The 16,714-nt window shown below is 48.3% G+C and overlaps 1 protein-coding gene across 2 annotated transcripts in view; it reads right to left on the bottom strand.

Moving 5' to 3' along the window:
• CSMD1 (CUB and Sushi multiple domains 1) overlaps positions 1 to 16,714 on the bottom strand; it is a 1,871,666-nt gene that overhangs the window by 157,167 nt on the left and 1,697,785 nt on the right. For both annotated transcript variants that reach the window (XM_072763911.1, XM_072763912.1), the window contains exon 41: positions 8,587 to 8,796. In XM_072763911.1, the coding sequence (XP_072620012.1) occupies positions 8,587 to 8,796 (210 nt within the window). The remainder of the gene's footprint in view (positions 1 to 8,586; positions 8,797 to 16,714) is intronic.

Below are 16,714 nucleotides of genomic sequence, written 5' to 3'. Positions count from 1 at the left end.
GCCGACTACGCACAAGATCAGAGCCCACGTCCCAGAGGCTGGCGCGCGATGGGACCCCCGACCTGCCTCGTGCTAGAAAGGGATTCACCGCGTCCCACTTGTAGCACATGTGGTGATGGCAGGGAAAGACCCCCTGGCGCGTGGGCACCGAGGACGGGGCCGGCTGCAGGGTTCTGGGCCCACCGCCATCTCCTGGCGCGTCGCCTTCACAGCTCAGAACCGTCACTTCTGTGAAGTCACACACTTGACCAACAAAGTAGTGAGTTTCTGGTGAAGCCACCGTCGAGCTCGGCATCCCTGAGACCGAGAGGAGGAGAAATCAGCCCTGAAGGCTTTCTCCCAGATCCGTGAGCACCCGACTCATGATTACTGTTAATGGAGCTCCGAGCTCTAAGCCACGAGCCGAACGAGAAGTGCTGTCACTCAGTCGTGGAAGTGGCGATCGAGCACGAGGCACCAGGCGCCAGGTCTGCGCGGGCGCGGCCCGGCTTCCTTCACCCGTGGGCACAGCATGTGGCTTCGGCAGCCTCGCAGAGAAGCCGACGGCAGGGGAACAGATCTCTAGCTGCCCGAAGGGAAGAGCACCGATCCGGTGCGAGAAAATATGTCTTGAAAGAAAGTGTCTCAAGGACCAACGGCACGCGTGTCGCTACCGGTTGTCCTTGTGGTCACAACCCGCGGCAAACCTCGGCTCAGGAAGCTGTGAAGTGAGGATGAAGCCCGGGGACCTGGGACCAGAAAGCAAGACAAACGTGCACGACTCTCTCTCTACGACACGTGAAGGGACACACGTGCGCACCCCACATGTGCATGATCCACACACGTGCACACCCCACTCGCACACGATGCACACACATGCACAATCCACACACATGTACACCCCACACACGTGTACAATCCACACGTGCACACCCCACATGCGCACGATCCACACACGCGCATGCCCCCCACACACGCACAATCCACACACACACACACCCCACACAAGCACGATCCACACACATGCACACCCCACAAAGGTGCACAATCCACACACGTGCACACCCCACACACATGCACAGCCCACACGCGCACAGTCCACACACGTACACACCCCACACATATAGTCCACACACATGCACACCCCACATGTGGACAATAAACACACATGTGCACACTCCACACACACAATCCACACACGTGTGCACACCCTACACATGCACAATCCACACACACATGCACACGCATATGTATGCACACAAGCACTCACACGTGTACACACACGCACACAGCTGCACATCTATATGTGTTCACTCGCACACGTGCGTACTCCATTCCTTTCCTTTATCCCCCTACCATGCTCCTTCCGGGCCAACCGGGCAGACACACCACAAGGCTGCCCACGCCTCCCAGGGGCCACCCCGCACTGAGAACAGCCTTCTCCTGAGAGCCAGGGCCCAGCGGCTTGGCAAGTGTCCACTGCGCGTGGCAGGCCTCCCTGCAATTTGGTTATCTGAGTCTGAATTTACTTTATAGACCCATGTTCACGAAAAGAACAGACTCCCATACTGTGCTTCAACTATCAACCAATTTCCTTCTTTATTACACTCTTTCAGGATGAAATCAGCAGTTTGTCCTCATTCTTGTTTTGCTTGAAATATAATAAACTCTGTTGGAGAAATGAGTCCTCTAATATATCACATACAGCGGCTAATAAAAGCCTACGTGTGTGTATATATATATAAAACAGATGGCGGTTTCCATGTGAGAAGCATCTAATAAACTGGGTTCAGCGTAGCCTCCGCCTCCCCGGGGGGCTCTGCTCGTGGCTAGGCAGGGCCTCTGGGGCATCACCCCTGAGCTTCAGTTACCACAATACGTCACAAACAAGGTCCCGTTAATAGAGACTCCTAGTGGCTCGTCACACGGAATAGCACTTAGCACGCACACGTCGACTCACCCTGGGGCACACACCACCGAGTCAGGGAGCAAAGGTGGCGGAGGCCCCCACGTCCCCCTGGAACATGGCTTTGAAGACTCCTTCAGGTGCTTGACTTCTGTCAGGCGAGCGTCAGGCCGGGCGCCCGGCAGTGGGTAAGGCACGTGCAGTCGTGCACAGGACTCCTCGGGTGCACACCCCACACCTGCACACTGCACACTCGTGCTCCGGCTGCCAGACTGGCCGCGCCGCCACCTCGAGGGCAGCCCCCTCCTGCTCGGTGGCGAGGCCAGGATCATGGTCTCGCCCTCGGCCTGGACTATCCCCCGATGCTGCGATGGGCCATACAAGCTGCTGGAGGGCGACAGCGACCGCAGAGGCCGCCTGGCCTGGGGGGCAGCTTGGGGGCTCAGGGGACGGCGGGCTCCAGGCCCCAAAGCGGAGGCCTCAGCGGGCCTTCACGTCGTGGAGGGAGAGGGGTATGAATCCAGAGGAACCGCCGGGCGCCGGGCGGGGGGACGCTGGGCAGGACCTGGGGCAAGTCTGAGCTTAGGACAGCACCGATGTGCAGCGCGCAGCGCTGTGGCCTCCGACGGCAGGAGCTGAGCCTCGGAGCTCGGCCTCAGGTGGACCCACTACAAGGTCGGCGGGGACCCCAACACGGCGGGCACCTGTCCGCTCGAGCCTGGGGCACCCTGGGGGGTGAAGGCAGGGCCTCCCTGCGGGCTGGACAGGGTGAGCAGAGCCCAGCCTCGCTCTCCTGCCAGCATGGGGCGGCTCGGGGCCTCGCGGCGAGGGACAGTCTCAGGGGACATCACGGTCCTGCAGAAAGCGTGGTTGGGCTGCGACAAGCAGTCAGCGAGCCCACATGCGCCGCCCGGAAGGCACCTGCGTTGCTTCCCCTCCTGAAGGGAGGAGCCCATCTATGAGCCAATGCCTAGTTTCTCGTAGATTCCATCTGCTTAGATTCAGCAGTTTTATAATTGAATAAATGAATAAGAAGACCCAACGCATCCTTTCTACAGCAATACCAGTGCTTAGTACAGGGAGCAAAAGGAAAAAGGAAAAGAAAATAAATAAATAAATAAATAAATAAATAAATAAATAAATAAATAAATGAATAAATAAAAGAAAAAGGAAAAGAGCGGATCTCTGAACAAAGAGACATTTTCACTTCCTATGGTGGACGTAATTAACGTCGCCTTTCGGGTTTTGGGGGGCATATTCCGTCATTACATTGTAATGTCAGAAAGGGAGGCAGAGACAGGAATATCCAACTTCCCCGAATGTCTACTTGGAAAAACCAAAAACAAGAGTCACTAAAATTCTTAATGGCCCCAAACTTCCCCCCCAAATTGTTAAAATCCAAGTACCCACTATGCATGTCCGTCGACCTCCAGCGACCCTGGGTCGAGAGTTTACAGTGTAGGGTGTCATGTGACCGCCAGGGACCCCCGTGGCCGGCTTCCTGGTATCGACCGCAGTTCCCCATCTCTAAGGAGCTGATAGATCGCGTGCATGCAGGTCCTTCACTTTCCAGCCTTTGGCTTGGAAACAGGGCCGCGGACGCACTTTTATTCAACACAGCTCTTCGCCTTCCATCCCTCAAGTCCTGTAGAAGCCATTTGACTTCTCGACAGCTACATCCACCGGTAGCATTTCCAACCTTTATGCGGCCATAAATACATGACAAGGCTTGAGAATAAGGGGCACAGCACAGACAGCACGGACAATGACAGCCCTCACCTGCATGACGTGCATCTTCTGACGAGTCATTAATTACAAGCGTGGCTTCCACACCTCAGGTAGGGCCTAGGGATTTCGATGTGACTTACAGGTCTGTACTGTGTCATTTCGCCAACTTATAAATTTCACACAGTGAAAAAAAATTTTCATACAGTGACAAACACTGCTCAGCTAATTGTCATCCCTGTCAGATAGGGTACCCTTCCAGAAAATGGAGCACCACAAATTCAGGCTCTCATTTTCTGATTTATTTTTACAGCATTCATTTATAGGAAATTAATTGCCTACGATAAAAAGTTACATGGCTTAGGAATTATTCATTTACTATTTTCCCCTTTTTTAAAAATTTATGTAATTAATTTTTTTTTAGGGGTCCTTGGGTGGTGCAGCGGTTTAGCGCCTGCCTTTGGGCCAGGGCACCATCCTGGAGATGCGGGATCGAATCCCATGTCGGGCTCTCGGTGCATGGAGCCTGCTTCTCCCTCTACCTATGTCTCTGCCTCTCTCTCTCTGTGTGTGACTCTCCTAAATAACTAAAAATTAAAAAAAATTAATTTATTTTTTAAATTTAATTTAATTTTTTATTTTTTAATTTTATTTATTTATTTATGTATTTATTTATGTAAATTTTTTCTATTGGAGTAGCCACAAAAAGACCTTTTTTTTTTTTAACATGGATACTTAAAATAGGGTCAGGCATCAAGTACATAAAACATTTGCTCAGCCAATAAGATGTTTGGCCTAGATGAGAATTCACAAAATAAAATGTTTAAAGGCCGCACAGACAGCATCAATGATCCAAGCTCACAGGGGCTAAAGGAAACTTCTGAAGTCGATGCCTTTCCACTCGGAAAGGGGCCGCCACTAGTGCACCTCAGGGGACTGTCCCTCCATGTGAACCCTGACCAAATGTTTGCAGATTCTGATTCTGCAAGATAAAGGGAAGTGGATCTACAGATATTTCACAAATCATGTGAAATGTAATTCGAAATATTTAAAATATTTAATAAATAAATAATGTATAATAAATAATATATAATAAATATATAATACATAATAAATATATAATATATAAATAATATATTATAAGTATATGATGTTATAAATATATAATAAATAATATATATTATATTATATTGTATATGTAATATACAATATATGTATATTATATGTAATAATATATATAATATAATATATAATATAATATAATAATAATAATAATAAATAAAAATAGTTTAAAAAATAATCCTTTGCCAGCCAACTGCAGCTACTTGTGACCTCTTGTCTGGATAATTCCTATTTAGACTTTGTGTGTGTGTAGTGTGTGTCTATTTCAAATCATTCTTTTTGGGTTTAAGTAATTGGTAGCATCAGAGCTATGCAGGCAGGGCCTTAATAACCCTTCCCTGGAAAATATCAAGAATAAAATTAAAAAAAGATATTTTTGAACTATGGAGGTTAGAGTCATGCAAGATAAAATGTAGCTTCAAAAACTATACTAAAATATAGTGCCATTCATGGGAATTGGTATCTGAATTTTGGAGGTCAATAAGGAAAGAAAAGTCAGATTTTGAATACAGTATTGAGAATCTTCAAAATGGGGAAGATTTTTGGAAAGTCTTTTTGAGACTCTGGGATTCTTGGGATCAACTGAGATTAATCACTCAGTTGGCAGCTTATGGAGAGGAGAGTCACCGAGTATCTCTTTCCTACTGGGTCATACCCTAAGATCACGCCGAGTGAACGGCGCAGGTCACCACGTAATAACCCGGTTTAAAATGACGATGGTCGTGAATGAAACATTCACACTTTAACAGAATGTACGTTTCAATAGAAAGAGGGGAAGCTAGAGACCAGATATACATAAACATGAAAGAGAAGCCTGGAATTCACAGTAAATACTACTGAGGTTTCAAGTCCAGCCACGTGGACAGGTAGAGGCCAGGACAACGGGAAGGCGTGTGGAGGTGGAACGCTCCTGTGTCGGGCACCTGCCAACGCCTTCTCACCCTCCGCCAGGGAAGGCGAGGAAGCCCAGCGCACGTGCACACGCACACACATGTGCACACTCACACGCAGGCCCGTGCTGCTCTCCCAGCAGCGCCTTAGGTCCAAGACCTTCCGTCCGACAACCCAGCAAGACGCAGGGGGCTCCCGCTTGCCTGGCACCACGCCAGCCAGAAATCCTCCCAAGTCTCTCCTCGTCCCAGAAGCCCTCAGCCCAACAGCGTGTTCCCATGGGGGCATCAGGACAAAACGCATGGGAGCCAGACCCTGCTGTCATCCTGCGCCAGCCCGGCCCCTGGCATCCTGGCCGGCACTCCTAGGGCCCCAGCCCCCCCTCACAGGTGTCCTTCCTCCCTACAGAGGAAACCCCCTCTTCTTAACCCTGGAGCTTTGTGCTGGTCTCAGGTCAGAGCGCTGCCCTTTGTATGGCACTGTCTCAGGTGACGTGTGTCCTTGGCCAGCCCGAGGGGCTGCATGTGACTGGGGACACCGGGGCTGGGGACGCCCTCGCCTCCCACGGGGAAGAACGAAGGTGGCCCAACTTGCAAGGCCGTTCTCTGGGGGAAAAGAGGAGGACACGGAGGAGGAGGCGTGGGATGCAGGTGGGGGGCCTGGCATGACCTCAGAGATGCCATGGGGCTGCCCGAGGATGACGGCGGTGGGCACGGCAGTAGCGGGGGCACGAGCGGTGCAGGGAGGTGGGCAGCCTGCAAGCCGAGCCCATCTGGAAATAAAAGTGCATGACGAGCGCTGCCTGGAGGCCTGGCGTCTGGGTGACGTGGGGGGCGGGGGGCAGCGGGAGGGACTCCGGTCCTGGGACCCACAGAACTCGAGAGCCGGGATGAGCAGGACGGCTGTCCCGTCCTGACAGCCCCAGCCTCCGTGTCCAGGTGTGGAGAATCCCGGGGGACGTGATGATGGAAACGTGGGGCTCCGCGAGCCCTGCACAGGCCGTGGCCAATCCGGGGGATGAGCAAGGTGCACAGGTAAGGAGGTCCCGTGGCTGTGGAGTCGCCACGAGATTGCGCTGTCCCTCAGGGCGGGGAGCAGGGTGCTGCCAGTGCAGGGACCGTGCGGGACACACCCAGGGACACGCGACTTGGTGCACGCCCGTGGGGGGACGGGAGCGGAAGATGCCATAGGTGCCAAGGTGTGGCACAGGCTAAATGAGACTGGGAAAGAGCCGACGGCAAGAGACCAGTAGCTGGGAAACGGGGTCACCCAAGTCCCCAGACTGTCTCCCAGAAAGTGGAAGCTGAGGGCAGACAGGGGTCAAAGGCACACTGGAAATTATGTATAAATAGATGTGTGTGCACCTGCATGTTTGCACCTGTGTGTGCCTGTGTATGTATACAACTGTCTGTGTACACGTATGTATAGCTGCATGTGTGTACACCTGTGTGTGTACCCCTGTGTGTACCCATGTGTACACCTGTGCATGTGTACCCCTGTGTGTGCATCTGCAGATGTATAGGGCTGTGTGTGCACCTGCATGTATGCACCTGTGTGTGCCTGTGTATGTATACACCTGCCTGTGCACCCGTATGTGTACCTACACATGTGTACACTTGTGTGCGCACCTGTGTGTACCCATGTGTACACCTGTGCATGTGTACACCTATGCGTGCACCTGCACTTATGTGTATACCTGTGTGTGCACGTGCACTTGTGTGTATACCTGTGTGTGCACGTGCACTTGTGTGTATACCTGTGTGTGTACCTGCATGTATGGACATGTGTGTGAACCTGCGTGTTTGCACTTGTATGTGTACACCTGTGCGTGTGTACCTGCACGTGTGTGCACCTGTGTGTGTACATTGGTGTGGATACTTGCATATGTGTGTACACCTGTGAGTACCTGTCTGTATACCTGTGTGCACCTGTGCATTTGTAGTGTTTGTGCACTATGTGTACACCTGTGTACCTGTGTGCACACCTGTGTGTGCACCTATGTGTAGCTGTGTATACACCTGTGTGTGCACCTGTGTGTGTACATCTGTGTGTTTGCACCTGTGTGTGCACCTGTGTGTGCATGCACCTCTCAAGCAGGAGATGACACCTTCTTGAGGGCATCAGGGAGGAGGGAGCAGTCGGGGCGCCGCGGGCACAGGGGTCCGGCCCGCCTCTTCCTCACTGGCCAGCCTTTCTTGCCTCTCTTTTTGCCTCCTCCCTGGATTTTGTATTTTAAGAGACCCCTGAATTCGGAAACCTAAACGTGTGTCTTATATTTAAGTAACAACTTCAGTGACGACGTCTAAAACCTCGACATAAAACACCATCCCTTTCCAGTAAGAAAATAGGAAAGCCCCTAACTTCAAAGACAGTCTCTAAGATTAATGAAAGCAAGTGACTTAGTCATGGTCAAAACACAAGAGAGAAGAGCTCTGTTGTTGACATTTTCAGCTTCATTTGATTTGACAATTTTCAAGAAAGGCCAGCTAAATTATTTGGCATGAGATGAAAATTGTGAACTTTTTCCCGTGTCAGAAATGGTTTGATAATGCCTGAATCAAATTTGTTGTAAAGTCTCATGTTTAGACGGTTAAAAAAAAAAAGTGAAGCTCATTCACTGGGTCTGTGTTTTTCTGACATAAGTTGAAATGGCACGAACAACACCGTTGGACCGTGTTTTGAGTTGAGATGAGGCCCAGGGCGGGAGAGCCGCTGCCCGCCCCGCTGCCACCGGGAGTCCAGCGACCGCGACGTAGTCGGGAAGGCCCCGTGGGCCAGCGGCTCAGAGGACAGCAACAGGGGAGGGCTGTGAGGCGGGTGGGCTAGGAGGGAAGGTGCGCGGGGGGTGCCCGGGCTCGCTGTTCACGTGGACGGCCCTGCTGTGCCCCCACCCGGGAAGCAGAGGCCCTGGCGGCCCGCGTCCATCACCAGCGAGCGGGGTCATGCCGCGTGCGCGTTCCTACCTTGGTAAGCGAGTTTAAACCCCTGCCGGTTCTGGGAATGGTCGCTGTAGAAGCGGATGAGCGTCTCGTGTGTCGTGCTGAGCAGGGCGGACGGGGGGTCGGCACCGCTGAACTGCCCGATGGTCGGGCTCGTGTGGTACGGCCCGTTTTGAATTTCCAGGTAGTCGTGATTCGCTTCCGTAGAAAAATTCAGAAATTGAATGTGTGCACCTAGGGAAAAATATGCACGATGAATGAAAGTTAATGACAAAATGTAGCAGATCAGTGCTTATCGAAAGTGATTAAAATTGGGTTAGTCTCCGCGCACAGGGTGCTCTGGGAGGCTGTGCGGTCGTAGTGGCGGAGAGCACACAGTTCCCGTTCCAGCGCATGTTGGTTCCCTGTCACCTGCACCACCCACTGGTGGGTGACTTTTGTTGATGTAATCAATGTCCCTAAAATCAAGCTATTTGTGAAATACGATCACCGGCATTACATCACAGCATCACAGAGCGCTATAGGCGAAGTACGCAGAAGAGCAACCGGCGCTCAAGCACGGCAATGGCTGTCCAGCTCTGTATTATTCCAGCCAAAAAACGCAAGGTTGTAACTACGTCTAATCATCCGTGAGCTACTTTACAACTTTCTCAAGAAAGAAACCCAAATGGGTCTAAAGAAACGCAACAGACTTTCAAAGTGGCTTTTAAATGGATGATGATCCCACCGCACAAGGGATTTGTTAGTTTTAGCAAGTGATTGCTTCAACTGCGTCATGAGCACATAAAAAAGCAAGTCATGGACGTGGGCAAGAAAGCCAACCCGGGGACCCACTGCCACTGACACGCTTCCATCCAACAGCCTGGCTCAGGTCACACGCCGAGACCGTCCAGATGACCAATGTCACTGTTGTTATATTCATCATGGAGGACAATTTAGGGGAATGTAGAGGAATATTTAACAGTCACTTGTTGCAACTTTGTGACATTTTTGAAAATAAATAAATAAAACGATTGGACAGGTGAGTGGGGTAAGGCTCACGGAGGCTAGGGGTCCTGTCCAGTGCAGCCCAGGGCCAGCAGAGCTAGACCGACACCCAGTGTGGTGACAAAGCGCTGGGTCTGGCGTTCATTTTTACACAAATTCATGCAATTAATTTAGGTCTGTAAAGCTTGAATTGACAAATCCAAGAGCCATTACCGATTATTCTCCCAACTCATGAGAAAAGCTGGACTATGTGCTGTTCCTCTGCTCTTGGTTGGTAAAAGGAGCTTTATCTTTACTTTTCATCTAATGTAGTCAACACGGGCTTTGTGAGTTTGGAAAACTGAAGACGATGCATCCCTGGGCTGTCTGACTTAAGTACAAGGGCAGAGAGGAACTAAAGCAAACGTGTCTACTTAGGTATTGACGGGAATCCGGGTATCACAAGCAGAACTCAGTGCAAAAGGAACAAGGACAGTTCATGTAACGTAGGAAAGAGACATGTGGCGCTCAGGACATTTGAAGTCAGCCAAGAAAAACGATTTTATGAATTGTGGAGAAAACTTCACGAGGAGGCGCAGGAGAGTCAGCCATGGTCCTTTGTGTTTGGCCTCAATGGGAGGCCGACCACTGCACAGGGGCTCCAGGTTACCAGCTGACATGTCCCTCACAGGTACCAGCAAAGTCCTTATGAGCATCATCATAATTTGACAGGTTAGCAAGGTCAGCGATGTTGGGTGTCACGGCCAGGGCAGCGCGGGGCCAGCAGAGCTAGGCTTACACCCAGGGCTGGTGACAAAGAGCTAACTTTCCTGGTTTAACAAGAGCTAACCCGCTCAGGACGCTGGAAATGCTCCAGTTCTTACTGGAGAGGACTGATTGTATTAACACTGTTCAACCTTGACTGTAAGAGGAGGGAAGGGGTGAAGGGAATGTGGGGAGCCTCAGGGGGAGCCTGGCTGGCTCAGCTGGAAGGGCATGAGACTCTTGATCTCAGAGTCATGAGTTCAAGCTCCACCTTGGCTGTAGAGGTTGCTAAAAAATAAATGAATAAAATAAATCAAAAAAAAAATTAAGAGAACACGAGAAACTCTAGGAAGGGGCGAAGGAAGCAAATGGCAGGAGAGAAACCTGGTCTGAGGGAAAGATCTTTCACCAGTCAACCAGAACTTAGAATCATCTTACAGTGAGTAACTAAATTCATGTGACCTAGTCGGAATCTATAGATAAGCAGCTCACGAGCCATTGGGGAGGGGGGCCCCGTGGCCTTGGTCTCGGCCACTCCAATGTCACGTGCAATACAGGAGTGGGGAACAATGCCATCGACTTAAAACATCCCTGTAAATATTTAAAAATGTCAAATAATTCTCTTCATTGAAGAACCATCAGTGAAATTTTTTTCCCCCTAAATTTCAGCAAATATGTTGGTCAAAAAAATTTGGAAGAAGAAAAAAAAAAAGAGGGATTGAGAGAGGATGAGACAGAGAGAGAAGGAGAGAGGGAAGGAGAGACGCAAGGAAAGACAGAAGGAGGAGGGAGGAAGGGTTCATGGCCCTGTCTGTCCCCCAGTTCTGACCGCCCCCCCACGGCCACAGGAGCTGATGTACCAGCCCATTTAGTAGGCCACACGTCAGTGCTGGCTGTGCCCCCGCACCCCCATTGTTGAATCAGAAACCCAGCTTTGTAGGACAGCCGCCAGATCTGATAAGGGTTCTGTTACTAATAAGGAAACTGTAGTAGGCAACTCTTGTTTTGAGTATGTGACTAGGTCCGGGCCGCTGAGCCCCGTGGTCTACAGAGATCCGGGGACACCCGTCACACGTGTCCCCACGAGGCAGGGTGCAGAGGCCGCCACAAGAACAACCACCAGCAGCCGCCGAGTTCCTGCCGTTTACCTCCATGCCCCGAAGTGCCCCGAGCATGCGGGGAGCTAGGGCAAGATCAGACGCTTGTGAGACTCGTTCACGAGGTGGGTATCAAATCGAGTAGCAGGGAAATGGCTTACGAGAGGCTCGTTTCAGATGTGCACACGCAGACCTCAGCGGATTTACCCAGACGTACAGTTTGAAATTCATGGAATGACACAGTCAAGAAAGAACTGGAGGTCAGCAAGCCGATCAAGGGGGCAAAGCGTTAAAGACGGCCAATATCTCAGAGGGAAGGAAACAGCAAATGTGGCCTTTATCTGATTTGGAATTAAACTTGAGATGGAAACAGAATTAGGGCAATTATGAATTTAGGGGGAAAATTAGCATTTTAAGCAGGATAAAGTATGCAGCCACGTATCAAACCGCCTCATACACATCAGGAAATGGAACTGAACACAGCCCAGTGCTAATCTGGTTTAAAATGGGATTATTCGGCTCTCTGAATTTCAGCGACTTGTGTCCAGTTTGACACCACGAAGCTAAAATGAAGGGATTGATGTAAGCCTAACTTAGCTAACCTTTTATTATCTCACAAAACGCCGAAGAAAAAAAATGTGTTATTACAACAAGAAAATCAATCTGAACGTCCATTTGGTGGAATTTACACAGCACATGATCTTCGTGCCCCTCTGATTATTGTTCACACCGAAAATTAAGTGCCAGTAAACGTCGTCTGCACAAAGACATTTTGACTTTGGATTTGACAAAACTTTAAATAGTAATGTGACCATGACTCCTGAGTTAAACCCCCATTTTAAGCTGATAGACCTTGAATATGAAGCGCTCTATTTAGCATCCCCTGTGCATAATGAACCCACGGCAAAGGAGATCAGAGTTTCAGAGCCGTGTGAATGTTCCGAAGCACTCGTTATAGCTTCCCTACGCCGGCCCTAGATGGTCAAGGACATGATCCTTTTGAACAGCGAGGCAGGCAAAGTCGGTGCGGTGGATTTTAAGTATGAAATGCAACGATAAAGCAAAAACAAACAAAAAGCATGGTGGCATTTCTGCTGACGGCTGTGACTTTGGAAAAATCCAGAAAACATAGACAGGCATTGTGTGTCGATTACGCTTGTGCCAAAGCCACACAAGACAGCAACAAAAAAGATTGTGGAAATCATCAGAGAATTTGGTGTAACAACGAAAAGGAGCTCACAGTCAAATAACACCTGTTCCGTATCAGGCATTCGCATTATTTCAGAACAGCCCTGTGAGCGTCATATTTTATGATATTTACTTATTTATTTATTTATTTATTTATTTATTTATTTATTCTATCATTTTTTAAAAAGGATTTTATTTATTTATTAGAGAAAGAGCACATGCATGAGAGAGAGCAAGAGAGAGAGAGACAGACAGACAGTAGGAGCAGGGGCAGAGGGACAGGGAGAGGGAGTGGGAGAGGCAGGCTCCCCACTGAGCAGGGATCTCCATGTAGGGCTGGACCCTGGGACCCTGAGACCACGTCTTGAGCTGAAGGCAGATGTTTAACCGACTGAGCCCCCAAGTACCCCGGTGATATTTAATATAAAGGTAAGAAAATGAAGGTCAAAAACAGGTGGTAAGTTGTGCAAAGTCATAGCACCAGTGACTGATAGTGCTAAGCTTTCTACCCAGACAGGAGCGCCCAGGACACCTGCTACCTGCCCCTCAGCTCAGAGTCGCTCCACCACTTGGAGAGCCACGTTCTCTCCCTGGGATGGGATGTAGGAAATAGCTGTCACTGGAACGAGTAGTTAGGAAGGCGAGACAACGGTGGTTGGCATGTAGCGCCAAAGCAACTAATCATCTTGCCTGTTTAATTAAACTCTCGACTGACCCATGGGCCTGGGAGGGAATGGGATAATCACAAGAATTATCTGACTGAGCTGGTAGCTGCTTAAGTAATGGATCTGACACTCTATAGGTCCCATGCAACCCCGCTGTACGGGCAGATTCAAAACCCTCGACAAAATCTCCCATGAATGAAAACCATCAAGAAGGGCAATGGTATCATGTTCTGCAGAAGCGTATTATACAGGCAGCTGGTGGGCCTGGAATCATCGGTGTTTACCAGAATGATAGTCCTCACTGCCCCAAGCAGCCAGAAACCACGACTGAAAATTAGAAACACAGGGATGCAGGTGCAGATACTTGGGGTAGCATTTGAAGAAATGAGAAATTCAACCTTAAAAATATTGAAGTGCAATTTATTTTATTTATTTATTAATTTATTATTTATTATTATTTTTTTCGAAATGGAATTTATTTTTAAGAAAACTCTGGATCCCCCTTCAATGTCTGGCCAGCAGTGTGGAGACACAGCACAGAGGGACCAGCCACGGGGATTTCATCATAACGACTTGACTCCTGCCAGGGATTCCTGCACATGGTGAAATCTGAGACCTGCTGGTCTAAGCAGTCACTTTCCTCGGTATTTGGTGCTTCAAGTTTAGCTACGTGTTCGCAGTAAGCTGCAACACAACCTCTTTGTGTTTTATGTGAGTGAGTTTCCCACGTGCCCATTTCCTGATGAACTTCCCTCATTGATGCTGCCACATACTTTGCTTGAAATGGTTTCCCAAACCTCAGACAGAGAAAGAGGCATTAGGAGAATCCCCTACACACACACACACACACACACACGCAGGAGATCTAGGGCAGGCGTGGGCAGTGAGCTGTGATAGCGACACGCTGATGTGCATGTTCACTTGGAAGAGCCGGTTAACTCTACCTCATACGTTAAATACCCATCACGTTATGCCTTGAAGGAGCAAATATCTCTCCTACCAAGATCATCCTAACGACAGAGATTTCCCAGGTCAATTGCTGTGACATCCATAGAAACGTATCTTCCCAACCTCCCTGTTCCACTGAGAACACAGAAGCCCTGTCCTGGGTGGTAATTGCAAGGAAGGTTCCAGAATCATCCTAAGGTTTGGTGCTAATAGGACACAATATGGGAGATCAAAGAGGGGAGAAATTATCATGAAGGGCAATGATGGTCATCATTGCTATGCTTTTTTTTTTTTTTTAAGATTTTATGTATTTATTCATGAGAGATGCAGAGAGAGGCAGAGACCCAGGCAGAGGGAGAAGCAGGCTCCCTGAGGGGAGCCGGATGTGAGACTTGATCCCAAGACTTCGGGGTCACGGCCTGAGCTGAAGGCAGACAGCCAACCACTAGCCACCCGGGTGCCCCTTGTTTTGTTTTGTTTTGTTTTGTTTTGTTTTGTTTTGTTTTGTTTTCTTAATAAGAAACCTTTGGAATGTTTAACTTAAACTTACAGATTCCTGGGTTTCAAACCCAAACTTACTTTCTCAAAATTCCAGGGGAGTTATCTGATGTTTACCTCTGACTTGGGAGGCCCGGGGAGGAACCTGCTGCTAAGGTCGAGGGGGAGGGAAGTCCCGGGGAAACAGGAGTGCTGGAGATATGGAGAGATATGGAGAGGAACCAACTAGGAGAATCCACTATGGAAGACACCGAGCAAAGGAAAGGAAGAAAGTGATGAATCTGCATTTGAACGGAGTCTGTGACCCCTTCGGATGCCCCAGATGAAAATACGTCACATGAAGCTGAAAATGTGGAGCTCAAACATGTGCCTTTGAGAGGGGAGATGGTGTTTTTAGCCACATCATTACGATGGAGAAGAGTCAGAGATAAAAGAAGACCAGGAATAGATGAAATTAATTTACTGAAGAGTTTCAAGAATCTCCTGTGGGGATGAAAGCGAGGCTGTAGAGTTTCTCAACATCAGCAAAATGCCCTGTAAATTTTTAAACCTCAGAAAGCTTTTGTAGCAAGGACAGAAAATCCTAAATATTCACCATGTCGAGGGACCTACCACCACTTACATGCCTTCTCCCTAAATTTGTGACTTCATGTTTAGAAGGATATTTAGAGATTATAAATTTTATCACAAGCGGACCTGGTGCATTACATTTAATCTTTAATATCACAGTCAATTCTTGAACAACCCAGGCTTGAACTGTATGGGTCCGTCTATATGCAGTACAGAACCATATATGTATCTTCTCTTTCTTAATATTTTCTTAATGACTTTTCTTTTTCTCTAGCTCACTTTATTGTAGGAATACAGTACATGATACGAATATAACATACAACATATGTGTTCATAGGCTTCTGGTCTACAGTAGGCTACTAGGAATTAAGTTTTTGTGGAATCAAAAGTCATACTTGGATCTTTGACTATGCAGAGGTCAACACCCCAAGCCCCAGGATGTTCATGGCTCAACTGTATTCTGAAGCATAACTACATCCATTCTAAAAAGCCAGGGATGGTGATACTATTTTGTATGTATTTAGGATTTATGACCTAAAATTTACTACTTTCGCCTTTTCTTCAGGATGTTTCCAAAACCCAATACTATGCAATATCAAACATTTAAAGACTTAAATTATTTTAATTATAACATTTCATAAATCTTTTTTCTCATTCTGATATTTCTTTAAATAGATATTTTGTTTGAGTTCATAGATCATGACCATAAGACAATGTGACTCATTTTTCCCCCTGAATTTTTATCTTTCATATTGGCTTATGCATGAGCAACATAAGGAAAAATGCCAGACTATAACCTTTTCAATCACAGAATGGTCAAGTTGGAAAAACAAGTTAATAAAATATTTATATCCATTCATGAATAATGTATTTCTCATGAGATCTGAAAGGAAAGTGGGAAATATTTGGAATAATAATAATAAAATCCACCTGACTTCTTTGTTTTCTGTTGTTTCTGTTTACACGGCCAAGACCTGGGCTGCACACCTGAATTGTTTTAGTTAGCCCTCACGATAACCCTATGGGGCTCTTTTGGTTTTTAAGATGAGAAACGCACATTTCCCATTCTGTAGACCATGCCCCACCAGAGTCAGCACTGCAGTGGGCCTGCAGTTCTCTGACTCTCTGCTTTTAACTACTGTGGTCATTTGTCTAATAAGCCTCTGACCCTCAGGGGCCTTAAGGCTGTGTTGGAATAGGGTGGGTCGCAGGTATGGCCCATCCCCATCCAACCCCACCACTGACTCAACCAACCATTGTATCAATCACATCCACATCTTCAGATCCCCAGGGAATGGAAACAGACCCCACTTTTGAGAATAGCTGAGTTAATGCTGGTTCAACACAGCGCAGAACTACTTCCCCAATGCTCAGAGAGTTGATGATCAAAAAACAAAACTACACTAAAAAACTGGAAGAGATAGAGAGCCTCTATAATCCTTTAGTGGTCTCTCC

Source organism: Vulpes vulpes, chromosome 7 (genome assembly GCF_048418805.1).
Source record: "Vulpes vulpes isolate BD-2025 chromosome 7, VulVul3, whole genome shotgun sequence".
NCBI classification, from domain to species: Eukaryota; Metazoa; Chordata; class Mammalia; order Carnivora; family Canidae; genus Vulpes; species Vulpes vulpes.
Note: the sequence above shows the minus strand (reverse complement) of the source record. Positions and strands in the feature narration are given on the sequence as shown.